Here is a 26620-nt window from a genome sequence, read left to right on the forward strand (position 1 = left end):
ATCACTCTGTGCACATCACTCTGTGCACATCACTCTGTGCACATCACTCTGTGTACATCACTCTGTGTACATCACTCTGTGTACATCACTCTGTGCACATCTTAGGATCCATTTATCCACTGGCATGTAAACATCTGGAATCTACCGTCGTCCATTTCTGACTCTTCTTCTCTGTCCTGGTATTTGAAAGAGAGAGGCAGCAAACGCTGCCTGTCTTTGTGTGTGTCTGTTTGTGTGTCTGTGTGTGTGTCTGTGTGTGTCTGTTTGTGTGTCTGTGTGTTTCTTTCTCCTAAGAATGTGAAAATGGCAGGTTTTGAGCAGGCAGGCAGTTAAAGAGTTCATTAAAGAGCAGTCGGTGTGTGTGTGTGTCCTGGTAATGCACACAGAGACAGAGAGAGAGAGACAGAGACAGAGACAGAGACAGAGACAGAGACAGAGAGAGAGAGAGAGAGAGAGAGAGAGAGAGAGAGAGAGAGAGAGAGAGAGAGAGAGAGAGAGAGAGAGAGAGAGAGAGAGAGAGAGAGAGAGAGAGAGAGAGAGAGAGAGAGAGAGAGAGAGAGAGAGAGAGAGAGAGAGAGAGAGAGAGAGAGAGAGAGAGAGAGAGAGAGAGAGAGAGAGAGAGAGAGAGAGAGAGAGAGAGAGAGAGAGAGAGAGAGAGAGAGAGAGAGAACGGGGCTCCTCCATAAATTCCTTTGTTGTTTACATGAAAGCAGAGCTGTGAGAGGGAGACCTGAGCCCTACACATCTCCCTCTCTCTTTCCTCTCCTCCCCTTCCGTCTCCCTCTCTCTCCTCCCGCTGTCCAGCCATCCCTGCCCTCGGAGGAGAGTCTTTCAGTTCCATGTGTGTCAGTCCTGCCTCGTCCCCATAAAGAGTCTCTTGTCCTCTCTCTTTAACGCGTGTGAAAAACAGGCCCATTGTGGGCCTCCATCCACCAAGCTGTGCTAGCTAACATAGCCTCAGAGCCACACCAAGTCTCTCTCTCGCTCACAGAGCTTTCTCTCAACCCTTCCATCAATGTCTGCTTTCTCTGTGGGTGTGACCGAAAACTGACCCGATTCTCTCTCACTTTCTCCCTCTCTCTCTCCCCCCCTCCATCTCTCTTTCCTCCCCCCTCCCTCTCTCTCCCTCCCTCCCTCCCCCTCTCTCTCTCTGTCTCTCTCTCTTTCTCCCAGGCGTATGAGTGGGCTCTGGAGGGCATGCGTCACCTGGCTTGCGTCAGCATGGAGGACTGCTCTCAGCCCGACAAGTGCCAGGGTGTGATTGGCTGCCTGGAGGGTTACGGGCGCCAGCACCCACCCATCCCGGACGGCCGCTTCCAGGAGATGAAGGAGCTGGCCGGGGAGCTGAAGAACGAGCAGGGCCTCAGGCAGTGGAAGTTCGCTTGGTCCAAATGCCAGGAGACCCGTCAGATGTTTGAGAAGAAGCTGGAGGCGGCGCTGAGGACGCGGCGAGGCGTTTCGGACAGCGGGGCCGGTGCAAAGGCGTCCGGCGACGGCCTGGCCACGCCCAGACGCCACTCGGAGGGTCAGGGAGCACGCGGCGGCCACGAGAGGAGCTCCAGCTTGTCTCTCTCCTGCCGCAAGGCGTTCTCGGGTGTGTGGAGCGCCGGCCGCGAGAGGCTGTCCTCCACTTCTAGCTCCGCCTCCTCGTCGTGCGCCCCCAGACCTGAGACCTCTGGGGGCGGGGACTGTGGCTCCACCCCCTCCATAAACTCCTCCCCCTACAGCTTGGAGCCCCGCCTCCCCCCGCACACGCCCCTCGCCCCGCCGCACCACAACCCCCGCCTCACGCGCAGCGCCTCGTCCGACGAGTCGTCCCACCGCGGCCGTCTGGAGGCCCAGGCCCGCGCCTCCTCCTGCTCCTTCACCCCCACCCTGCCCCCCCTCGACTCCGCTTCCGCCTCCACCCCCAGCGCCACCCCCGCCAGCCGCCGCCAGCTGCTCCGCAAGACCCAGAGCTTCGACTGCCCGGCCACGCCCGAGGGCGCCCGCTACGGCACGTGCCAGCGGACGCTGAGCGAGCCGGCGCGCCGCGGCAACACAGGGGTGTTCATCAAGGGGCTGGAGGTCAGCAGCACCGAGGTGGCCGAGCGAACCTACAGCCCCAGGCTGGCTGCTCACGGCTGGGCCGCCCCCGCGGGGGAGGGCCTGCGGACCCCTGGAGCCAGCGCCACCAGCAGCCCCATGGCCGAGCCTCGCGCTAAAGGAAGGTGGGTGGTCGACAGGAGGCTTGTTGTGGTGCTGCTGGTGGTGGGAGATGAAGGCTCAGTTTCTCAGACGTGGATTAAGCCACGTCTTGGCATCATGACTTTTTCATTGGACATCTTCATTGAATTTTTTCTCTTTTAATTTAGGGCTAGGCTTAATCCATGTCTGGGAAACTGGGCCAAAGTGTTTTTGTAGGTTGAGTAGCAGATTTGAGTTTGTTCTGTGTGAGAGAAGGTTGGAGTGTCTGTATTTTAACAGAACTTCGAGCTTCTGTTCAGTCAAGGTATGTTATTCTTTCTCTGAGTGCATCAACTCCATAGGGAACTTGCTGGAAACTCAATCTTTACAGTATATACTGTCCTATCTCTCTCGCTGACTCTCTCGTTCTCCCTGTCACTCTCTCTTGCTCTCTCTTATTCTCTCTCTTTGTTTCTCTCACTCTCTGTCTCTTTTGCTCTCCCTATCTCCTTTCCAGAATGTGCCCCATATCTTCTAAGGTTTTTGTATTTTATGCTAGCTTACATGTGTCAAATGATCGCTGTCTGTATGTCTGTTTCTGCGTGTGTGTGTGTGTGTGTGTAAAAGACCAAGAAAAAGGGCAGCAGGCGTCATGCTAGTTGTTGTGTCAAGACCAGTCACCCCCCCCCCCCCCCCCCACCCAGCCCCTCCTAGGAAGTCAAAGAACCTCCAGCTAGGTCCCTGCTCCCTGGCTGGGCTGGGATGGAGCTGTAATGCTTTTGCCATACTCCCCCCCCCCCCCCCCCCCTCCTTCACCTGTGACCCCCATGAGAACAGCCCCCCTCTCCCTCTGACCCCACCATCATCACCCCTGCTACAGACCACTGCTGCTATCCTGCCACTGATGACAAATCCAGCCCTGGGAAGCCACAAGGAGCTCTTTGATGTGCGCGCACACACACACACACACACACACACACACACACACACACACACACACACACACACACACACACACACACACACACACAGACACACAGTGGAGGACAGATACATTCAGACACACACACCCCTGCTTGTCTCCATGTGGTTTACAGTGGAAAGCTATTCCACACCAATTAGAGCGTATCCCATTAATGTGGGGTCCCAGGCACCGTGGGGGGGGGTGGGGGGACAGGCGAGGGAGGGGGGTGTGCTACTTTAACATTTTCTTGCTTGTCTCACCCAGAGAGAGGGGTAAGAGGGCGAGGAGTAACACGACAACTTCCTCCGTTTGGTATTTAAGTCGTTGGGAAAACAGTGCTGGAGTGCTAAATCTTTCTGATTTGGATCCCTCACACATCGACGGTTCTGAAAGTGTGAATTATTAGTTTCCCATGTTTTTTTAAGCTTTCTTAGCTTTAAATAACACTTTGGAGATGATACCGTAGTTGACGATATATCGATATCTTCTACATCGATTATATCGTTGTTTGTTTTTGTATCGAGGGTTTTGGTACTGTAGTGTTTGAGAACTTAAGGTGGGGGGCATTAAGTCTGGTTTTGTGTGTGTGTGTGTGTGAGAGAAAGAGAGAGAGAGAGAGTGGGTGGGGAGGGTTTAGGGGGGTCATTGTGTCCGAGGAGGCGCTGTGTGTGGCCTCAGGCACTGAGGAGGGCTGGGCCAGGTGCCACACACACACACACACACATCACCCCTCCTCACCATCCATGCCCAACGGGGTGGCAGAGAGAAGCGAGACTCCCCTAGGGCTGGCCCTTAAGCTAGAGGAGAGCGAGGGAGGGAGGGGGAGAGCGAGGGAGGGAGGGGGAGAGCGAGGGAGGGAGGGGGAGAGCGAGGGAGGGAGGGGGAGAGGGAGGGAGGGAGGGGGAGAGCGAGGGAGAGAGGGGGAGAGCGAGGGAGGGAGGGGGAGAGCGAGGGAGGGAGGGGGAGAGCGAGGGAGGGAGGGGGAGAGCGAGGGAGGGGGAGAGCGAGGGAGGGAGGGGGAGAGCGAGGGAGGGGGAGAGCGAGGGAGGGAGGGGGAGAGCGAGGGAGGGAGGGGGAGAGCGAGGGAGGGAGGGGGAGAGCGAGGGAGGAAGGGGGAGAGCGAGGGAGGGAGGGGGAGAGCGAGGGAGAGAGGGGGAAGCCACAGAGGCAAGACCCCCCACACCTATTGTTGCTTTTGTCCCTTTAAGTATACCTCTTCTGTATTTGTAAAGGTCTTTTTATCCAGCTTGCCAGTCTCTCTTGAGAAGCCAAAAAATAAAAAAAGAGGTATTAGAAAGCGTTAGAAAAAACGTCATTATCTTCCACACATTCATAAAATAACCTTCAGGTCCAGTTTTCCACTGGCTTAACCTTGTGGTCGTCTCTCAGCCCGGGGGGACCAACGAGTGCTTCTGTTTTTCATTTGAATACGTCTTAAGGTCCGTCTTGTTTGTGCCCAGTGCAGCAGGGCCTGGCTGGACCAGACCTCATACCAAGAGGGCTTTAGCCAAGTAGCCCACTGACAATCAGGCAGATTAGCATTAGCGTTAGCTTTCCCACCCCCGGTTAACTTACACACACAGTATTATAAACACCTTCTATCAGGCCCTGGAGACTTGCAGAGACTGGCTGTTGGGCCGCAAGCTTGTAGACCTACCAGCATGCCAAGAATAACACACTGAGAGGGAGGGGGAGAGAGAGACAGGAAGAGAGACAGGGAGAGAGACAGGGAGAGAGACAGAGAGAGAGACAGGGAGAGAGAAAGAGCGAGGGAGAGAGACGGAGAAAAGGTTTATGGCCTTGGGAAATAAATCACCCAACAACCGTGTTTTGATTGGACTCTGGACCTCAGAAGTGATTGAAACAGTGTTTGACCGCGGTCTGTGTCAGTCCAGTTGTTTAGGTCTCCCTGTGTCAGACAGCTTCCAGTCACACGTGCACGTGTTCAGCCTCAGTCCCAGCTGGGTGCGTTCCAGCTCTGAGGGGCTGTGTGACTCGGACAGATCCCAGGCCTGATGTGAAACCAGGTCTGTCTGTCAGTGGCTCTCATCTCACCGGCATCTGCTTGATCCGGTCTTGTCATTCAGCAGACGCTTTTATCCAAAAACAACTTCTAAATACTGCTTATAGTGAGTACAGTGGATCTAAAGTGCACCGTTAGAACAGTATTTTAGTGGTCGGCACTAAGGAACAGTCTGTGAATGACCAGACAGCGCTGTATAGCATCGCCTCAACATTACGTGAGTCTGATAACAGGTCGGCGCAGCAATAAAAATAACAGTTAATCTGAAAGTGAACCACTGTAAACACTTTCTCCATCCTCTCCCCTCCTACAAAGTCCTTTCGTGTAAAAGGGCACCGTGACTCATCCTCGCTGGGGCCTAGATAGCATCTCGGTCACACGGATATGATGACCAGGACCTCCCTCCAGACACGGTGCAGGTGGGACCTGCTCTGACACGCAGGCACAGGCCTCCACCTGTCTGGGAAGGTGGTCGATGTTAAACGTTCCTCTGATAATGTGCCCCTGATCTGGATTTTTACAGTTTATTCTTTAAGCTAGATGCTAGTATAGTGCCGATGTGTCAGGGCCTGTCTGTGTGGATGTATCACTTACAATACAGAAGCCTACATTTTCAGTGGTACTAAACATCCTTTTTCTGCCTCCCTCCTCCCTCCCTCCCTCCCCCCCTCCCAGCAGCAAGCTGCGCCACATCGTGGATGAGATGGTGAGTACGGAGAGAGAGTACGTGCGCTCGCTGCGCTACATCATCGAGCACTACTTCCCTGAGATGGAGCGGCCTGACCTGCCGCAGGACCTGCGGGGGAAACGCTCTGTGATCTTCGGGAACCTGGAGAAGCTGGTGGACTTCCACAGCCAGTTCTTCCTCAAGGAGCTGGAGAGCTGTTGCAACCACCCGCTCCGCGTGTCCCACTGCTTCCTGCGCCACGTACGTAGATACGAATCTAACACACACCAGTGTTAGGGGGGGGGTAGACATCGAAGTTCAGAAAGGCTTCGAGGCGAGTTTGATGCGACTCACGGTTCGCTCCGGGGAACTTCAGGTGGATTAAGTGCAGCCAAGTTTTCAAGCTAATTCTGACATTAAGGTCAGATGCAAACAAGGTTGTTTGAACCACAAACACTCCTGCTGTGAAGATGTGGGATTATTGTTTTGTATGTCATGTGAGTAGAGTACTTCACAATAGTTTTTTCTATAGAATGCAAGGGTACGTCTTAAGGGTGAGAGGGATTGGAATACCAAGGGCCTCAAACATCCTAAGGTACCCAATGTCTCAATAGTCAAACACTTGCCTCATAAAATGTGCAACACGATCTTCAGGAGGTGGTTGACACTGAACCCTTAACAGTTGGCACATCCTCCGTGTGAAGGCTGTATGTTTCTGATCAAGTCAGAAGCCAAACAAAAGCTCCCTGTGTTTACGTTCAAGAGGTGATTGTCAGCCCGTCCCTTAGGCTGAAACTCGACCTGGGAGACCTGCAGGTGGAGCCGCCTCAACTGTCGCCCATTGGCAGTAACGCCAGTTATGATTTACAAAAAGAAAAAGAGTTATGCACATGGATGTCAGGGCAGGATTTGACACACACACACACACACACAGCAGGGAGGTTGGGTAGGGATCATGGATTTGCTGGGTCAGTTCCTCCAGTAGGTGAAGTGTTGTTCTAGTTTTAAAACTGAAGGAGATGGTTTTACCCCTACAAGTATGAACCCAGCTGTGCAAACACACCCCTCCCTCTCTCTCTCTCTCTCTCTCTCTCTCTCTCTCTCCCTCCCTCCCTCCCTCCCTCCCTCCCTCCCTCCCTCCCTCCCTCCCTCCCTCCCTCTCTCTCTCTCTCTCTCTCTCTCTCTCTCTCTCTCTCTCCCTCCCTCCCTCCCTCCCTCCCTCTCTCTCTCTCTCTCTCTCTCTCTCTCTCTCTCTCTCTCTCACTCCATCCCAAAGCTCTCTTGGTGGTTCTCATGTTGGCAGAACCTCTCAAAGCTTCTCAAATTCTCTCATCTCTCGATATAGTCCATAGAAACGTTTTTCTTTTTCATCTGGTCGTCGCTCCCTCTCCATCCCTCTGTTTCTCTCTTTACATTCCAGTGGTATTAGAGCGTTATCAAAGCAGCCCGCATGTACTGAACTTTCTCATCCAGGCTTGCCCACTCCTTCACCTCTGTACATCTCTTCCTCGCTTCCTCTCCCCTCTCTCCTTCCTTCTGTCTCTCTCTCCTTCCTTCTTCCTCTATCCTTCTTTCTATCCTTCTATCTCTCTCATTTTGCTGTCTCTCTCCTCTCTGTCTCGCTCTCTGACCCCCTCAGGTTGATTTAGTGGTGCAGATTTAAAGGGTCTGTTTTCCACAGTTTAAACGGCACACACAAGAATAGACCTCAGTGAGAACCACCCCAGCTCCACAGCAGAGACAGACCCGGGGTATTCTTGGCCAGAAACGCAGCGGTGAAAGATATCGCACGTTTCACACAAGTATAAAATGCGCCATAAAGCATTTCGCCTCATTGCCAACAGTTGCGGCCAAGCAAAACTCAAATGACAAGATATGGAAAATCGCATGTTTTCCGCTTGTCGAAGGAGTTCTGTAGGAGAACAGGAGGGTGTTCTGTGTGCTGAAATGGGTCAGAAATGGGGTCAGAATGGACAGAAATAAATAATGTTTTTTTAGCCTGATATATAACTGAAATGCATCCCTCCCTCTCTCTTTGTAACCCACAGCAAGACCAGTTTGGCCTGTACGCTCTGTACAGCAAGAACAAGCCCAAGTCTGACACTCTGCTGGCCAGCCACGGAAACAGCTTCTTCAGAGTGAGTCTGGAGCCTTCCTACACTCACACACACACACACACACACACACACTGTCCACCAAGCCACCAAGTTTGCATCAAGACAGAGAGAAATGAAAAAAACAATGTTTTTACATTCACATTTGACGCTTCGTCCATCTAGCAGAAGCTTTTCATCAAAAACGACGTACGAATTAGACACACAGACCAGCGCACACTGTACAGGTTACCAGCCCTAACCCTCCAAGCACCACCCCTTCCCTCCGTCCCTCTCTCCCCCAGAACAAGCAGCTGGAGCTGGGGGACAAGATGGACCTGGCCTCCTACCTGCTGAAGCCCATCCAGAGGATGAGCAAGTACGCTCTGCTGCTGAAGGACCTGATCAAGGAGGTGAGCGAGGCCCAGGACACGGAGCTGGCCTACCTGCGGGCCGCAGCCGAGATGGTCAAGTTCCAGCTGCGCCACGGCAACGACCTGCTGGCCATGGACGCCATCCGGGACTGTGACGTGAGTCTGAGCCCCGGAAGGACACGCCCCCTGACCCCCAGAGGAGCGTGTCTATCAGGAGGAACTTGATCAGAATAACTCCACTGTCGAGTAGAAGAGCCGGATTATTAAGTATGTGTGTGTGTGTGTCTGTGTGTGTGTCCTGTGTGTGTGTGACCTGTGTGTGTGTGTGGTGCAGGTGAACCTGAAGGAGCAGGGCCAGCTGGTGAGGCAGGGCGAGTTCACAGTGTGGTACGGGAGGAAGAAGTGCCAACGCCACGTGTTCCTGCTGCAGGACCTGGTGCTGTTCAGCAAGCCCAAACGCATCGAGGGCGGCCTGGACGTCTACATCTACAAACACTCCTTCAAGGTGAACAGCACCACACCAGGCCAGAGGAGAATAGACTCTAGTCTATTCTACTCTACTTTAGTCACTAGGGTAGAATAGACTAGAGTAGACCAGAGTAGAGCAGAATAGACTAGAGCAGAATCGACTAGAGCAGAATAGACTAGAGCAGGGTAGAATAGACTAGAGCAGAGTAGAATAGACTACATTAGAGTTTATTGAACCCTGGGGAGTATTGCACTGTCATAGACAGGAGTGTCTCCAAGCCTTTTCTCTCACCAAGCAACAGCAGTGATGACATAAACTACATGATATACACACAAACATAAGGAGGATTTGCTTGGCGCCTCGTCTGAATGGACAGTAGGGGAAACCAGGGCTTAGGAAAGCAGTGTGACATCACTAGTCTGGTTTCCAACGTGGTGGTCTCCTCTCGGGGTCCCAGACGGCAGACGTGGGGATGACGGAGACGTCTGGAGACAGCGGGCTGCGCTTCGAGGTCTGGTTCAGACGCAGGACCTCCAAGAACCAGACCTACATCCTGCAGGCAGCCAATCAGGACATCAAGCACGCCTGGACCTCTGACATCACCAGCATCCTCTGGCAGCAGGCTAACAGGAACAAAGGTGTGTGTGTGTGTGTGTGTGTGTGTGTGTGTTAAAGAGTGAGATAGTCTGTTAAAACACAGTCTTAATCAAGACAAATACAGCTGTGTGTGTGTCCGTGTGTGTGTGTCGCTCCTGAAGCAGCTCACCTTACACACACCCCACCACATCACAGCAGTAGCACCTTTTATTCATACGGCTCCAACAGCCAGCGTCAGCTTGTTTGTGTCTATGATAGTTCAGTGTCACATCATCTCTCTGTCTGTCGGGGGCTCAACCCCACCTTGTCTGAAAGCAGAGACAGAAACTGTCCCATTTCTGCATTTCCTGTCGATTACGCTAACTTGTCTGGTAAAAGCAAGGTGTGCTTAACGTGTGTGTGTGTGTGTGGACAGAAATCCGCATGCAGGAGATGGTTTCCATGGGCGTGGGCAACAAGCCCTTCCTGGACATCAAGCCTAGCGACGCTGCCATCAACGACAGGGCCATCGACTACATCATGAAGGGCAGAGGTGAGGACACACACACACTCCTGTAGGACACACACCCTCCTGTTGGACACACTGAAAACACACTCTCACAGCAGGACTCCTCTCAGCAACAGGCTGGGCATGGACTAGGTTACACTATCTTCACAGGACCATCCAAATCATTCTGTGTTTTGTTATTGTGAAAGGTAATCTCCAGTCTAACATAATCGCGGGAAGGGGGGGTGGGGATCTGTGCTAATGTGACTAATCTAGACTGTATAGTCTGGTGCCTAACCCTGAGTCTAACCTGCCTCCCCTCCCTCCCTCCCTCCCTCCCTCCCTCCCTCCCTCCCTCCCTCCCTCCCTCCCTCCCTCCCTCCCTCCCTCCCTCCCTCCCTCCCTCCCTCCCTCCCTCCCTCCCTCCCTCCCTCCCTCCCTCCCTCCCTCCCTCCCTCCCTCCCTCCCTCCCTCCCTCCCTCCCTCCCTACCTCCCTTTCCTCCTCCCTCTCCCAGGGGCCAGGACGAGAGCCTCCATTGCCGTCTCCCTCTTCGACCACTCCAACCCCTTCAAGCGGGCCTCGGGGAACAGCTCTGGAGCCGGGGCACCCGCGGCCTCGGGCCCCTCGTCATGCAGCCTCCTGGGCCCCCTCAACCTGCACATGTACAGCAACCAGGCCCTGCTGCCTGCCTCAGCCGAGAGGCCCTTCATCTCCCCCTGCATCGAGGAGGACGAGCTGGAGAACGAGACCAGCAGTCAGCCCTCCATGAGTACGTGGTCCAGCATAGCCTAGCGACGCCAGCATCCGTTCCCACGCCAACGGGAAAGTCAGATTAGAGGAGGTGGGGGGGAGTGGGGGGTTAAGGAAAGGAAAAGTCTTTCAAATGTGTGACACAATACCGGATTTTTCACATACAGTGGTGTGACATGGTCTCTCTCCCCTCCTCCCTCTTTTCCCTCCCATCCTCCCTCTCTCTTCCCTCCCCTCCTCTCTCTCTCTTCCCTCCTCCCTCCCCTCCTCCCTCTTTTCCCTCCCATCCTCCCTCTCTTTTCCCTCCCCTCCTCTCTCTCTCTTCCCTTTCCTCCTCCCTCCCCTCCTCCCTCTCTCTTCCCTCCCCTCCTCCCCTCCTCTCTTCCTCCAGCCACAGAGAGCTCAGGCTCATCCTCTCACTGTCTCTCAGGCAGTGGTGGTTCCAGTGGTTCAGACAGCGGCTGTGTGTCCAGCCACCTGCCCGAGGCCCTGTCAGAGGAGCCCAGCTCCCCCTGCGAGCCCTCTTCCTCCTCCTCCTGCTACTCCCCCTCCTCCTCCTCCTCCGCCGCCTCGCCCACCACCGCCGCCGACAAGCCCCGCTTCAACAGCCAGTACATTTCAGCCGTGAGTAGACATCCCCACACACAGACACAGCAAGGTGCTGCAGGGGCGGAGCTTCGTTTATGATTAGCGGGGCAGCTTTTTTGATAACTTATGATGCGGCCGTTTAATAAGTGTTTTACTATGATTGAATGGCTTTTCATTCATTATAGTTAATATAATGATTAATTGATCAGGCATCGGATGCGTTTGGAACCAATCCTTCGTGTTTGAAAAAGTGGTGGTTTCAGCACCATGACTGTGCCTTTGATTCAATACATCCTCTATATATAAAATGTGCATTTCTTCAGCGTGGAGCAATGCTTTTAAACCTTCCTCCAGTCCCACACCTGTAGACGTGGGACAGTTCAGATCTGTTCTACAGGTCAAAGGTCAAAGCATAGTGACGTATCTCCACCCTCTGCTTGCTCTAAATGCTCAAACCATGTCCTGGTGCACACAAACGACACCCTCTGGGACAATCAGCTGTGCCTTACCTGAACTCTGACAAGCACTCACACCTACACCAGACGCTGCTGATGTGAACTCTGGTAACGTTCATGTCATCCCTGCTGACCTGGACTCTGCTGTTTAACCCGTAACATGCAGCCCCTAACCCCAGCTCTCTCCCTCCATTTACAGAAAGCAGCTCAAATCATAGGGCCTTCCACTATAGTGTGATCCCTGTAATCCTGCTTTGAGTAAGTGGAGCGACGCTTTTAATATGTTTCTCTCTCTCAAGTCAAATCCTAACATCTAAAAACCACTGCAATCTACAGCCATGCCCCCGACTAACGGCTTTCTGCAAGCCTGGTGTCGTTTCTCCACGGTCGTGTGGCATGTTTTCATTTGAGAGGGCTGGGAGCAGTTGTGTAATCATTTTTTATTTTATTTTTTTCTTCGTCTACAGGTTTGATACTTGGCTATCACCATCAAGACAAGACCACGTGAAAGGGTGGAGGGATCAACGGATGAAAGATTGTTTTATTGATCCTCGCCCGCTTTCACCGTCGAGACAAAAACCCAGAGAAAAGATGGACGGGGTTTCTTGTGGTCATTGTCAGCACCAGCAAATCTCATCATCACTCAACAACACCAGCTGGGACGTAGCACTGTTTTTTAAAAAGCCACTTTTGAGCATAGCTTTTATATCGTGTAAAAAAAGAAAAACAAAAGAAAAAAAAAGTTGATTTAAATATCCTTATATTTATCCTCTTTTTTCCTGGTGCAGTAGTTCTCTGTACTATATTGGTAACTGTAAATAATTCTTGTTCTAGTTTACAACGCGGTTATAAACTGCTCCTGTGTTTTCTCATAGACCACTTTAGCTGCAGACTGCAATTGAAAATGGCAGATAGCGGAAGGTATCTGAGGCAGGACTGTGGACGTGCTCTTCATAAGCATAGACGCCTTTTTATTTTTCATTTTATAAAAGGCAGTGTTTTAAAAGGACCCTTCTGACTTCAGCGCCTGTTCCTCTGTTCTTTGATTGTCAAGGGTCAAGATCTTTCCTCACGGTCGTTTGGTTTTAAGCGTTTCGTTCTTTCGTCTCGGCCGAGTTCGTTTTTTTTTTTTTGCCACTTCCGTAGTGCCTGCATCTCGTGGATGGTGTGGTGTGTTACGTCTCCGTGCCCGGCTCAGCTGTTCACCTGAGAGGGGCTGGAGAACGGAACAGCCTGGGAGGGAGAGAGAGATGGAGAGAGAGAAAGAGAGAGGGATATAGTAATAGAGGATGTTAGAGAAAGCGCTAATGCAACTTTTTCCATGTTCATATTTTCTGAGAAAAAAAAATGGCATTAAGAAAAAACACCAAAATGTACATTGTCTGTAAATATTAGCCCGTAGGAGAATAAGATTGTGATAACTTTGTACATGTATGTATTAACCAGCGAAAAAGCAGGGAATCACTGAAGTGCCATTCTCAAATCGACAAAACACACAAAAGAAAATGTTAATCACATTTCCACTCGTAGCTGGAGCATGAATGTGTACTTAAGTGTCATATTTCTTAATCCTAACAAGTTCACACGTATTTAATAAAGATGGATTGCTTTGTATCCAGAAAGTCTGTGTGTGTGTGTGTATTCATTGGTCGTCTGGAGGGCACGTGTGTGTGTGTTTGTGTGTGTGTGAGTCTCACTGCGGTGACCAGGGATACAGGAGCGGTCTGTTCCCCAGGGAACAGAGCGACGGTGTGGCAGTGTGGTCTCCCCAGCAACTCCAAACATGACGTGTAGCGCTGGGCTAAGGTCAGGGTGAGCTGGAGAAAAGAATGGAAACTATCGTATTGAAATGGGGCGGGTGGGATGTGTAATTTGTATGTATACTAAACAAATAATCCTGAAGTTAATTTAACACTGTTATACGATCATTCCAGCGACTGTCTGTGTTTGTGAATCCTGTGTGTTTTGTGGCTGCCTGACTGGCTGTTAGAGGAAGCGTTCCCCTTGAGGCCCTCACCTTCAGCCAGCGCTGGAGCAGTTCTCTGTCTCTCTGCCTCCCAGGTGAGATGATCCTCATCAGCTCCGACACAAAGCTCTCCACCACCGTCTCTCTGGTCTGAGGAACATGAGAGGGATGAAAACGAGAAGAAGAAAAAAAGCTCATCCTCTAAGAGACGTTTCAAGTTAGTCTCTTCTGTTTAGCTGACCTGGGAAGAATACATTGATCATTTACTGGAAAAGGATTTGAAAGGAAATGAAGGTGAGTTTGATTTGCATTCCCAGCTGATCCCTCAGTGTCCCTACACCGGGTTAGTAACATCAAACCATCATTAACCCAGGTCTGCTCCACTCCATCTCTGCTCTTCATGAATGTGAATCAGGCCTACCCAGAGGGAGTAGACCAGGTTGGCTATCTTCGTGGTGTTGTCCTGGGAGTCCTGTAACCTGACCGAGTCTAGGATGAGCCCCGTCAGAAAGGCGTGGCACTGCCGTCCGTACAATATCTCCTCGTAGGACAGACTGAAGCATGCAAAGGCCACATCTGGAAGGGACGACATGGACTTGTTTACCACTAGAGGAAATGCCGCGTCTTTAAGCTCTGATCCTTGCTCATTTCAATGAGAGGGAAACCTCAAATCAGCAGCAGAATTAAACCCAGATCTGCCCCATTTGAGTGGATGAATAATTTATGATGATTATACTTTCCTTGTAACACTGCCAGGAAACATAACACGCTATAGACTGCTCTGCACGACAGCTTGTGTTTTGTTTCAAAGGAATGTTGTTTAGTAAAATCCCATTTAGCTGGAATACAAGTCAGATGATTGCTTTCCAGGGAAAACAATGATACAGACATTATTTAGATAAAAGAAAGATCTGATCTGTACTTCCCTCTAGTGGACACTTTCACATACTACCACAACAGCTGTGGTAAGCTGTACATCAAATTCTGTACACAAGTATCCTTAGTACTTAGCACTAGATGCATTATATGAACTTACTTTTATCATCTTCTCTTGCATCTTGCTCCTTGTGTGGTTGATATTCTGAGGAAAAAGTATCCAGTTTCACTCATGTCTGAGAATCATGACTTGACACAGCGAACTTAAAAGGACTAATATTCATAAAATCAAACGTGATTGATGAGAAGAAGTTCTTATTCAACCCTTGTGCTGCCTTTGGGTCACATGACTCGAAGGTTCATAACAAAACATTTTTGTGCTTACCCAATTTTACCCAATACAAAAACAAATACAAATTATTTTAACCTTTGCAATGTGGGGGGTCTGAGACGGTTAATAGAGCCCAACGGTTAATAGAAAATGCTTCACTTTGTTTTTGTATGCGGTAAAGTTGCTGCAATACGACGGAGGGGTCCCAATGACAGATGGGTCAGAATGACCCGAAGGTAACACAAGGGTTGTCACTCATGCCCCATGTCTAACCCCCTATACCTCCCTCCCCTCTCCTCCCCTCTCCTCCCCTCTCCTCCCTCCCCCACCCTCCCTAAGTGCATCTCCCACTTCTCCCTTCTCACCGGGGTACAGACTGGAGCTGGCAGTGTAGATGACACTCTGGGTGAAGCAGCCTCCTGGTTCTCCTCTCCCCAGGACAGCAGGGTGGTCCACCCTGACGACCCAGCCCCGGACAGGCAGAACACTGCCCCTCACTGGGAACACACAGCTCCTCAGGGCAGGACCCTTCCAGACGCTCTCTCTGCCACCTGCACACAGGGACACACACTGTACACACACACTGTACACACACACACAGCTGCACACAGTGTACTCACACACACACACACACACACTGTACATACACACACACACACAGCTGCACACTCCATGGTATGCCTATTGCGAGACAAAAACATCTGTTTGTCGAAAAAAGGGATTAGCCTTGAGTTAATATAGGAGATGTAGAGAAGGAACCAAATCTTCACTCTGCTTGCCTGTCTTACTTGGCTGAGTCACGATGTAAGGATTGGCTCTGCTTCGCTCCCCCATCTTAGCTGTGTGTGTGGGGTGGGTATGTGCTGCGGGGCCCCCAGGGATCCTCTGTCTGGAGAAGAGGGCAGTGAGGGCAGACAGCCTGGCTGAGGCCTGGGCAAGGAGGGGGTCTGTGGGGAGGGAGAGAGGCGTGGGGCCCCTGGAGGCAGCTGCTTGGGTGGTTCTGGTTCTGGCGGTTGGCCTAGACGGCGTTCCCCAAGGCTCTGTTGTCGGGCCAGTGTGAAACACACTCTCCACCATGTGTACCAGCCTCTGTAGAGGGGCAGACAGACTCCCCGCCTCTCGGCTTCTCTGGATCATTCTGCGGAGGGGGTTCGACGTCTGTCCTACGCCCTCTGGTGTCCTCTTTGTCGCGCTGCCCTGACTCACTGATGACAGGTTCACACCAACCGATGGTTTTGATTTCATCATCTGCCAAAGAGCCAGAGAGATTCGAGTCGAGTCGCCGTGCTTTTGTGTTTCCAGGAGTTCTGTTTTGTCGAGTGTTTTGTTTTGGAACACGCTTGTCAGCGTTGCAGAGATCTTGGTATTGGCGGCTGATGAGGTCGGCTGACTCGGCCTATCAGAGGGCAAGGATCTGTCAACAGGATCTGTTCTATGGAGAGCTGATGGAGGTTGACTTGAGCCAGCTGTGACTTCTGTAGTGACGTAGCTGCCCTCCGCTGTGTTTAAGATGGGGTGTCTCAGACTCTGTGTACCCTCTGGGTCTGCAGACAGACAGATGTCCCCATCCACAAGGATGAAAGGGTCTTGGGAGTTGTCAGAATCTTGCCACTGTATTGAACTCGGATCCATGCTCTCCTGTGAAGATTCCAACAAAGTGTTCCAACTTCCAAAAACCTCCCACACAATCAATACAAACTATGAGCAAATGCGAACAGTAACTGTTTCTAAACTGGACTAAACTCTGTACTGCACCTATTTCATCCACACACACACACACACTCTTTCTAGAACAAACACACTCCCTACAACACACAAACATTCACTAGAATACACACACACACACACTCCCTAGAACACAGACACACACACTATCACTAAACATCTTGGGCCCTGACACAGACATCCCCCCTCTCCCTCCAGGATCTTAATTCCCCTCTGGAAAACAAAGTGTTTGGGAGGAAGTTAGAGCAGCTATTGAGCTACTGGAGAACTCCGACGCATAAATGCATTCAGGAGTTGACTTTCACTTCCAAACATCACTCTTTGACAACAGTCCTAGAGAGCTGTGCCAGCGATTATTTAATTCACACGCGTGGAAAATCAGAACCTCTCATTTTGTATATTTGGCAGGGTCGACACAAGCGCGGGTATACTTTGTGGAAACTGATCCCTACAAAGCAGTGTTGCTCTTCGTCGTAGACAAGCAGGGACATGGCTGAAGAGGACAGGTTGTGTGAAGTCTCTCTGCTCTGGGTCCAGGCCCTGGGTGGAGAGACAGACACAGGTGATCCAGAAGAGTCTTCCAGTAACCCAATACTGGAGCTGGTTTGCCAGTCGTCAAATAGTCAAACAAAGATCAAAACAATGTGACAGGCTTTACACTGATCCTCCATATGACCGTACTGGAGGATTATATCAGATTGATTAATCCCTATCAATAACCATTGGTCCATCACCTGTGGTCCATGCTGAAGGCTAAAACCAACATACTGACCCACGATGGCCCACTCATCACCTGTAATCTGTGCAGTCCTTAAGAGCGCCACTCAGCAAGGGAATCTGGAACTCCTCAATCTCATGGAGAAGCAGCTGCCATTCCCTACACGCCAAAGACCAACCAGAACACCTTGTCAAAACAGACGCCATTTTGGATCTACACCTCCGGTTTCCGACCGCTCTACTCTACCTGAACTCGGAGGGAAGCAACAGCCGCCCGCATCTCAGGAAGTTGAGTATGTGACGGAACATTTGCCCGTCTCCTTTAACGAGAAGGCTCTCTCCAAACACGATCCAGCTGGTCTTCTTGATGTTGGATAGCAGCTCTGGGTACTGAACACAATGTCCAGATTTCAAGATTCCATTACTGACTCGCCTACAGTAATACTGTAGTTTTGCATTCAAGAGCACAAAGAGAATTGGCTAACAGATGACCTTTTGGGTTCCTCATAGTTTTAAACTTGTGTGTACACATCTGCAGCTGTTTAACCCTCTCTCGACACCATATTTGTTAATGTTTTGCTAACAACCAGATTGTTTTCACAGAATAAAATGCCAGTAAAGTGACCGGAGACGATTGGTCCACAGTACCTACCTTTAAAAGGGTTTTAAAGTAAGTGGCGTACCAGTGTGTTCCAACATAAACTTTAACAACTTTATAAACGCTGAACGTTGCCACTGAGGCAGACCAGGGCCATGCTGTAAAAGACAGAGCAGGGAATAACAGCAGTTTTAACTTAGCTTAACAGGAGATCCACAGTGTGTGTATGTGCATATACTGTGTGTGTGTGTACCTACAGTACGCTAGCATCTGTGTGTGCGTATACTGTGTGTGTCTCTATATACAGTACGCTAGTGTCTGTGTGTGCATATACTGTGTGTGTCTCTATATACAGTACGCTAGTGTCTGTGTATACTGTGTGTGTGTGTGTATTGACAGGACTCTCACCCCCTGGGGTATTCTTCCTGAGTAGGAACTCCCACAGCGCCTCCTTGAAGGCCTGGTAGGCCTCATCCTGCCGGTCCAGGTACTCACACAGCCCCTGGAGCTCAGACCCACTCACTGTGAGAGGCAGCCGGCTTGTTCCCAGCCAGTTCCTACAAGCAGAGCCAGACGGACAAAACAAGCCTTCAGCTAACATGAGCCATATTTTAATGTTTACTTGAATGTTGTCGCGTTCACTATGGATCACGGAATGACACTTTAAGTGGGCGAAGGATATCTTTACATTTAGTCATTTAGCAGACGCTCTTATCCAGAGCGACTCACAGTAAGTACAGGAACATTTCCCCCCCCCCCGAGGCAAGTAGGGTGAAGTACCTTGCCAGAGGACACAAACGTCAATTGGCACGGCCGGGAATCAAACTGGCGACCTTCAGATCACCAGCTCGACTCCCTCACCGCTCAACCACCTGACTTACTCCACGTGCTGGAAGACGACCCCGTTCCCACACATATACAACTTGTGGCCGGGCAGGTCTCCGTCCACGTGGAGCTGACCCAGAGCGGAGTCTTGATACCTCACCAGGAGGTCAAAGGTCATCTCATACAGAGGTTTGGGGGGCTGAGGGGTCGACAGCTCACTGGCACGGGCTGCCGGAGGGCAGTCACCATCGAAGCTAGCCTCTGGGGTCCAATTTTGGATAAAAGCATCTGCTAAATGAATAAATGTCAATGTCAATTTACCATGCGGTGACAAGTCACACATCCCAGAGCTGTCTTAGAGCGAGGACGTTTTCATCTTCTAACGCACTTACGTCCGACCTGAGATTTCTAAGCAGGATTGAAGTATGTTGTCTTTCATCTATATGGACCTCAACTATGTAATCCGTCCACAATTCTAGCAATGTTTGGCAGCAGTGATAAGGAGCTTAATCAATACGTAATGGAGTGTCATGTGTGATTATCAATCTGATCCTTACCATGTGATTCCTGCAGAGCTTTCATGAAGTGGAACATGCCAGATGATCTGGCCTCTGTGTTCAGCCTCTCATGATCACTGAACTGCTCCGGGAGCAAGATCTTTCCCGTCTGAAGGAAATTAGCTTTAATGACACAAAGCAAACACAGGTCACTCTGGTTAACTGTTCCCAGCTGTCTCCCCTGCCTCACGTTCAAACACACTGCAGTACACATCTTGCGGCTGGATGGATAGATGGATTTTCAACTTGTTTGGAAATGTTAAATGAATGACAAAACGAACAAAAAAATATTTGGGGCTTATTCTGCTAGTGAGAGAGAAATGAAAGCATGACATTTGTGTCAATTTTTTCAGAAAAATGTGTTTTCATTCTTGATCACTATGATCTCTGCCTGGTCTTGTATTGTTGCTATAATAACAATAGCTTCGCGTCTTGCCTAACAACTCCCCTTACCTGTTCTAAAATCAGCGCAAACCACAGGCCTCTTGAGGCTTATTGCTTAAGTACAATTCCGCCACCATCAGCATGTATTTTTCCAGACATAGTTAAAAAAAGGAATGGCTCAAGAGTTCAAAATTAAAGCCAATCGCAATGAATATTGAGTGTGATCCTTTACTTACTTCAACAGATGTGGGGACAGAAGGCCATGGAAATTTAAAAAGTACTTTGAGACCTGTTACAGCTGGTTTCTTCCTACTCGAGAGCTGAGCATGTTTTATTTGAAGTTGTAGTGAGGTAAGCAGACCTACAGGTTTGTTTGTGATTGTTTGGGTTTGATGCTTGCCTATGAACCTGAAGAGTGGGCTGTCACACTCAATGATGGCGACATCATCACACAGCCAGAGCAGGTTATGGGGAGTCACCAGGTCTGGGTACAGGCGGATCTGCTCCATAGGCAGGAAACAGTACAGCACTTCCTCGTCTCCATCGATCAACGGGGTCCCGATTAGGCCCAGCGGTACCGCATCATGGACTGCAGTTTCCGAGACAATGACAGAGAATTTGTGAGAAAATGACACATTAAGTAGGCCTAGATCGGGGGTCGGATGGCTGAACGGTTATGGCATCGGGCTATTAATCAGAAGGTTGCTGGTTCGATTCCCGGCTGTGAAAAATGACGTTGTGTTCTTGGGCAAGGCACTTCACCCTACTTGCCTCGGGGGAATGTCCCTGTACTTCCTGTAAGTCGTTCTGGATAAGAGCGTCTACTAAATGTAAATGTAGCTCGCTTGCAAACTAAACAACATATTAGTAATGTTACGATCAATAAGACATGTTGCAGGTCAGGTCATATTAGCCTGCGTCTGGACCAAGGTTTACCTGAGGAAACGGGACTGATAATGACTTCCGGTTGCTTCTTGTTGCAGATGCGAGTTTTCCAGTAATTTAGAGTGGCTCTCTCAGCGACTTGAAGGTCTACTGGCCGAGCACGCAAGTAATGCTTGCCTGATTGAAAATGTTCTAAGGCCTTGTTGAAATTTAAAATGAAAAACATCATCACAGTAAGCCTAGCACCCACTCATCTTGCTGTTTAGGCTTCTTTGACTCAAACTCAAATTATTTTAAGGTTATTCTCCGCTATGCACTAGCAAATGGAATTGTAGACTGTGTAAGGTGTTAAGCAGCGTTGGTTTGCAATTTTACAGGACTTTACCTGGAGTAATGAGCTGAGGCGTAGACTTGCTGTAAGTTCATATAATATGTTGAGCTCTGATGAACATGATGTGGCTAGTTTCCCAGTTTGGAGATAATATTGTACATGCCTGAATGTGCATCCATCTCTATCGATAAACGATCTCCCTTGATTTTGAGAGTCTTTAAAAAGCAAAGAGTCTTGAAGATAAGACAGGCGAACCCGAGGTATGGAGAAAAAACACCCTCCAACATTGAAAAAACAAGATTGATTAGCCGATCGATCCGCCATCAATAAATATTTTGAAAAACAACGATATAATTTCAGCTAATTTAGCTAGCTAGCTAAACTGAGAGCCAGTTTTTTTTATTGTGCTGGTTACTTTTAGCTAGGTATTACTGTAGCTAGACAACAACAATATCAGCGAACAATGAATCATCAATCAGATGTTACAGTTTAAAACTGTAGGTCTACATTTAGCAAATAGCCACGCAGTCACTCAAAAGATGTGAAAATATAGCCAACTGTATCATTAAAACGATCTTATACGACGGATATCATGTAGCTAAACGATCAGAAACATAAAATTGTTGTCATTCTTAGAGCTCGAGATACTGTCAGATGTAGCCGTTTTAGTGACACGTGACGCAGCATCAGTGAATTTGTATCGCGCGCTGCCAACTTTATGGACAAAGTGCTGGGCAATTAGCCTTAACTGCTGAGAGTAGTTATCTGGTAAAACATGAACTTGGCCTTGTAACACTTACTGTGTTAACACAGTTAATAATGCATTTAATTCAGTCTGAATGAACAAAAAGAAAATCTGTAATGTTACTTGACAGCATTCAATTGAGAGTGCAATTTACAAATAGGCCTCGCCGACTCACAGAAAGCCAAGCCATGACCGCAGGTAAAGTAAATACTTTTTTAACGTCGTAAACTCAAAATATCCAATGTGGAAAACGGTTAACACAAATTGATAGTCAAACTAGTTTGATTTGATGGCCTGTTCGGGAAGCCAGCTTTGTGTTGCTCGAGACTCCTTTGCCGCTTCTTCTGTTGTGCGCCCATTCAGCTGTCCCAAGATCGACACATTGTTGGATACCAAAGACCTGTGAAACAAAATGTTCTTGATAAGGCAAACATACAATTCATACAATTACATAGTTTCTTCTCAATGGGAACACACTGGTAAGTAAATTCACCTGTGGTTGTCCTGCATAAGCACAACGGTCTGCTCCAGTTGTCTCAGGTAGGACTCCTGTTCCCTCAGAGCTTCTACCTGCTTCTGAAAACAACTTGTCCACTGTTTGTCGCCTTCACGATGACACACACACACACACACACACTCAAAGTTAGTGTCATATACATCTACCTCCTGGCAGATATCAAATCTACACACAATAACAAAGCAACTCACTGTTGACTGGACTAGACGGATCCTGTTTTAAGTTTCTTAGTCTCAAATTGTAGTTTTCCTTCAGTGCAGACACAAGTCTCTTCTTGAAGGATTCCTGTAAATCACATAACAGATAAGGCCCTACTGTACCTCCCTACTATACTTACCTACGGAAGTATGTTAAAATAGCGTTGTGATGTTCACCAGTTCCTTTTCCGTTTGGGCCAGTTTCCTCTTGAGGTGACCCAGTTCACTACAGTGCAGAGGAATATTTTTGTTGCCCTCAGTGTCCTCTTCCCCTCTTATTTTCTCATCTCTTAATCCCTCTGTTTTGATTGGACTGGACTCGGCCGGGGATGCAGGCGATATTGAAGATGAGAGAATGTCATAGGCCGGGCCTGAGAAGCAATGTTAGATAGATTTGTAGTTTTTCCTCCAACCTTACAACAAAAGGGCTCCCCCTTTTTAAAATAAAGTAGAATGGATGTTTTGGAAACAGGGTTTACAACCCCAAAACAGGGTTATGATTCGATACCTAGGAAGGTGGGGTTGAGGTGAAGGGAGCGTTTGCCACTCCAGTGCTGGTCCACCAGATCCAGAAGGCCTTTCAGGGCGGAGGACAGCTCGGAAACCCCTAGCCGAGGTGAGGGGTTCCTGGGTACAGGGTAGTCGATACTCCCTAATCTGGAACTCTGAAAAATACCATAGTGCATAGCTGAGACAAGCCTAAAATAAGGGTCATGTACAATAGGTGCAGCACTAAAGGAACCATCACATGCCGCATTGTTAAGAGGATGCCTTTTTGTCTTGTTGATAAGGGAACCCAGTTGGGAACAGGTACCAAACATGCCCACACAAAACGAACCGCAAGCCTGGTTTAAAGATTGTCTGTTAAAAAAAAAAAAACACTCTTTTATGTTGTTCTTTTTAGCCGGCGTTCTGAAAAATAAGGGGGTCCACCCTCACAGACAGTGAGATCTCCACGACTCAGATAAGGCTGTCTTCCCACTCCTCTCATGTTACCTCATGTATTTAACCCAACACTCCCTCAAGATCTCCTTAAGCTACAGATCACTCTCTTTAAGGCCTCCTGCAATTTCCCTGCCAATCAAGTGGAAACCTAATATTTTCACTACTAATTTCTCTCTCTTTGTTATGAATAGGGTAGATAAGACAGGCCTCTGACTCATTCTCATCTTACCTAAAGCTCCCCCTTGTGATTAGATGAGCTTTCTCCACAGTTCCCAAGACAGTGTAGTTTCAATTTTAATTTGTGGTTTTCAACGTCCGACCTTAAAGTCTCAAGTTTGTTTTAATCTGAATGTGAGAACTCCTAAGGCTTCCAAGAGTTTAGCCTTTTAAATTGCAATAACATCAAAGGTGCCGGGGTCATTCCACAGTTGCAGTATGGTTGACCAGAGTCGGTGAACTACATGTTTAATAAGCCTTACACACAGGCCTATGTCGAGTACAGGCTTTTGTAAGATGACTCAATTGTGTGCATTAGATGGATTTCTCGTTCGTATGGTGTGTTGATGTTGTGGATCGTGCACCTGTGTAGTGCTGATCGTCTGATATTTGGACTTGGCCTGCAGGTGGGTCTCTGAGGGGGCGGAGAGGAAGATGGAGGAGAGGACGTTCTTCGAGGTGGAGTCTGGCCTAGGAGAGGAAGAGGCCCGACGGCCATGGTCCATAGGCTGTCTCTCAGGAGAACCTCCACGTTTCCAGGCCCTCTGAAGCCTGGGGCTCAGGTGATCGAGCAACCTGTCCACTGAGACACTCCGACGGGTTGGACTTCTCCAACGCACACCCTCAGACGAACGCTGGAGGGGAATGATGTGGTCTGATTGGTGAGTGGCTACGTACAGATCTGATGAGAGAAAACATAAACCTATGTTGGAATCATCTCCATTTCGATCAAAATGATCATATGAAGAGGATGATTTCTTGGTTCTGAACAAATGTACTATATTTTTCTTGTGTACTACTGCCCTCTAGTGGTGTAAACAAAACATGCATGAAAAGTGCTGATCTGGATCTGCAAATTTAAAACAGTGGACATTTGCTGCGTACTTTGGCCCACTCACCCGAGGTCAGCTCCAGCAGTCTTTTTGTCCTTGTGTCTAAGTCAATATCTGTGTTTGTTACTGAGACCAGGGACTGGACTGGTGTGGTCAGGCTGGGTGCAGGGCATGTCCAGTGGGCAGGGATGGACTCATAGTCCCAGGCTTCTCGGGCCTGAACAGACTCCTTCAGGAGTGGTGCTTGGTCTGAGGTAGATATAGGGCTCTGCTTTGGCTCTGCAGAGGCCTGGTATGACTGCAGTCTGGATGTCACAGGCTTCTCTGGGTCCAGTTTGAAGGTGTTGCTAGAACAGTCCTGAGCGAAGGTCACGCGTCCTTGGTTTCTGGCTCGGGGGGGAGGTCGTCCGAAACGGAGTGAAGAGCGAGGAGGAGATGGTAGAGGCCTGTACTCTGAAACACAGCGCGGTTATTTTGGTGGATGTGGTCAATGGGCTCATCGCGCCAAACTATAGGTTTGGGTCTTACCATCTTCAACACTGCCACTTTTCATTTTCATCTAGTGTTTAAGTACCTGCATCAAGAATAGAACACACAACGTTTGTTTCTTCAAAGAAAACGTACCTCTTTGATGTCGTTCTCTAGTAAATCAGTTAGGCAACAGCCACCATCCAACTACTGGATGTTCTGTGGTCCTTTCAAATGTAACAGATGAATTCAGAGCCAGTGATCCTACATCTATAAATACTCAGCAAATACATATTTAGAAACAGTCATTTGTTATCAGATCCATTGTACAGGGACCTGCCCAGGGCCAAGTCGACCTGACATTCTTCCAAAGCTGCCATTTACCAGGAAATGTCACGGGTTTGCTGGGCCATGAAATTGAACGCCCGCACTTCTTTGTGCATCCGTCCAATCAGCGAGGGGTAATGCCTCGCCTTGCAAACTGCTCCTGACTCCTGTCTGTCTGAACAGTTTATGAGAGTGTGTTCTGCACGCTAAAGGCCACAGCACTGTCTTGTGACTGGTGAGTGTGCCTGCTGCACCTGCTAGGCAAGACAGAGGAAAAGAGACTGAAGGAGAAACAGTGATAGGGGGATAGTGACGCTGTCAAAGAGACTAACTCAAATGCACACACACACATACACAGACAAACAGACAGACACACACACACACACACACTAAGGAAACAGAAGCTCGGATGTCACAGGTGTGGAGCGTTAATTCTTTCCTGACATTTGGTCAAACAAAGACACACACAGTCGATTCATTCTGGCTTTCTCATTAATATCTTTTACAGCTTAAAAATGTTTGACTACACACCATCGACATCTGACACTCTAAACAGCCTTGAGTCTCACCTTTACAGAAGTAGACAAACGTGTCTGTGGTTCTTCTGCACAATATTTCCTCCGGTTCAGATTCAGGTTGCCTTTCATACGTACAGAACCAACATGCAAACCAGAGGAGTAATGCAGAGCCAAAATATGTCAGCTTGAACAGATAAGACTTATGTTTTTACCACTGGTTGCTAGGGATCTATTGAGCATGCAGGTGGCTGCCTTTGCTCGCTACGCAGAGTGCATTCTTGGTAGTCATGGACACAGCTTGACTTAAGTCAAACATTCGCGCAGGTGAAGGAGGAAGAGTTTCGGAATGGGGCCTTGTGGTAACAAGAGGTTAAAACAAACTATGCAGAGACTGCCTTTCATGTGTTCTTTTTCATCTTCAAGATTATATTTTTGGGGGACATTTCTGTCTTCATTATTATTGACCGGTTTTCCCAGATTTGTTAAGCTCTTAACGCTAAGAGCGTCTTAGGAGCGTTCTAAGAACGCTCTAGAACGCTCTTAGAACGCTCCTAAGTAGCTTTTAGCGTTAAGAGCTTCTTAACGAATCTGGGAAACCCGGCCATTATCAGTATAGTCTGACAGGAAAAGCAGGGGAGAGAGAGAGAGAGAGGGGATGGCATTAAGAAAAGGGCCCAGGCCAGATTCGAACCCAGGCCGCTGCCGTAAGACCTCAGTCTGTGTGGTACACTCTCTTGCCCCCCCTCCTTTCATGTGTTCTACTGCTACGACTGACCTCAAAGGATCCTAAACTGAGGTGGAGGAGTTAAGCATTCTTAATTGCAAATTCCCATGACATTATACATTTTAGCTAAACATTTGAGCTTTTGAGGAACTGCACTGTTACATTGTGTGGTCCAGTGTTGGAATAGGCTGATTGACTTTGATCTGAAGTGAGTAGCACTCCCCCTAGTGGACATATGTGCTCACTCTCAGTGACGTAAACACACCTCTTTCTCCCTGTCAGAAGTTTCAGCATGTTCCT

The 26620-nt window shown here is 49.2% G+C and overlaps 3 protein-coding genes across 9 annotated transcripts in view; 1 reads left to right on the top strand and 2 right to left on the bottom strand.

The window, feature by feature from the left end:
- Positions 1–13257, top strand: part of plekhg4 (pleckstrin homology domain containing, family G (with RhoGef domain) member 4) — a 49288-nt gene extending 36031 nt beyond the window's left edge. For 2 of the 4 annotated variants that reach the window (XM_084681588.1, XM_084681591.1), the window contains 11 exons: positions 1174–2210; positions 5829–6081; positions 7869–7958; positions 8219–8443; positions 8622–8792; positions 9214–9394; positions 9769–9885; positions 10357–10611; positions 10984–11216; positions 11835–11893; positions 12103–13257. In XM_084681588.1, the coding sequence (XP_084537714.1) occupies positions 1174–2210; positions 5829–6081; positions 7869–7958; positions 8219–8443; positions 8622–8792; positions 9214–9394; positions 9769–9885; positions 10357–10611; positions 10984–11216; positions 11835–11873 (2601 nt within the window). In that variant the 3' untranslated portion in view covers positions 11874–11893; positions 12103–13257. The remainder of the gene's footprint in view (positions 1–1173; positions 2211–5828; positions 6082–7868; positions 7959–8218; positions 8444–8621; positions 8793–9213; positions 9395–9768; positions 9886–10356; positions 10612–10983; positions 11217–11834; positions 11894–12102) is intronic. The other 2 variants (XM_084681589.1, XM_084681590.1) reach the window with 2 other exon arrangements.
- On the bottom strand, positions 12729–21500 carry LOC146246559 (BTB/POZ domain-containing protein KCTD19-like). Of its 4 annotated transcripts, none has more exons than XM_084681593.1 (17): positions 20885–21500; positions 20551–20698; positions 20015–20203; positions 19231–19353; positions 18730–18961; positions 18257–18405; positions 17903–18006; positions 17498–17640; positions 17327–17410; positions 16965–17073; positions 15588–16446; positions 15174–15359; positions 14638–14682; positions 14023–14177; positions 13653–13751; positions 13333–13452; positions 12729–12868 (listed from the first exon to the last, which is right to left on the bottom strand). In XM_084681593.1, the coding sequence occupies exons 1-17, from the start codon at positions 21152–21154 to the stop codon at positions 12830–12832; spliced, it is 3054 nt and encodes a 1017-aa protein (XP_084537719.1). In that variant the 5' UTR covers positions 21155–21500; the 3' UTR covers positions 12729–12829. The 4 variants fall into 4 exon arrangements, with proteins under 4 accessions (XP_084537719.1, XP_084537721.1, XP_084537720.1 ...); XM_084681595.1 differs by having other exon boundaries at positions 16986–17073; positions 18730–18964; XM_084681594.1 differs by having other exon boundaries at positions 15597–16446; positions 18730–18964.
- Positions 21501–21615: 115 nt separating this feature from the next.
- Positions 21616–25311, bottom strand: LOC146246560 (leucine-rich repeat-containing protein 36-like). The gene is made up of 9 exons (XM_084681596.1): positions 25136–25311; positions 24812–24857; positions 24350–24736; positions 23816–24132; positions 22798–22954; positions 22467–22660; positions 22284–22377; positions 22069–22180; positions 21616–21975 (listed from the first exon to the last, which is right to left on the bottom strand). The coding sequence occupies exons 2-9, from the start codon at positions 24840–24842 to the stop codon at positions 21852–21854; spliced, it is 1416 nt and encodes a 471-aa protein (XP_084537722.1). The 5' UTR covers positions 24843–24857; positions 25136–25311; the 3' UTR covers positions 21616–21851.
- Positions 25312–26620: the final 1309 nt, after the last annotated feature.

Source organism: Hypomesus nipponensis, chromosome 19 (assembly GCF_054491055.1).
Source record: "Hypomesus nipponensis isolate SF chromosome 19, ASM5449105v1, whole genome shotgun sequence".
NCBI lineage: Eukaryota > Metazoa > Chordata > Actinopteri > Osmeriformes > Osmeridae > Hypomesus > Hypomesus nipponensis.

What these genes read in the sequence shown, in the direction of transcription:
- LOC146246560 (XM_084681596.1), bottom strand. Translation starts at nt 24,842, where the DNA reads ATGAAAATGAAAAGTGGCAGTGTTGAAGATG. An exon ending in AGACGATCAGCACTACACAG is followed by an intron (nt 22,955 to 23,815) that starts GTGCACGATCCA and finishes GGTATTTTTCAG; the next exon opens with AGTTCCAGATTAGGGAGTAT. An exon ending in CTTATGCAGGACAACCACAG is followed by an intron (nt 21,976 to 22,068) that starts GTGAATTTACTT and finishes TTTGTTTCACAG; the next exon opens with GTCTTTGGTATCCAACAATG.
- LOC146246559 (XM_084681592.1), bottom strand. Translation starts at nt 21,154, where the DNA reads ATGGCGGATCGATCGGCTAATCAATCTTGTTTTTTCAATGTTGGAGGG. An exon ending in AAGGACTGCACAGATTACAG is followed by an intron (nt 17,074 to 17,326) that starts GTGATGAGTGGG and finishes CTCTCCACCCAG; the next exon opens with GGCCTGGACCCAGAGCAGAG. An exon ending in TAGGGATCAGTTTCCACAAA is followed by an intron (nt 16,447 to 16,964) that starts GTATACCCGCGC and finishes GAATCTTCACAG; the next exon opens with GAGAGCATGGATCCGAGTTC.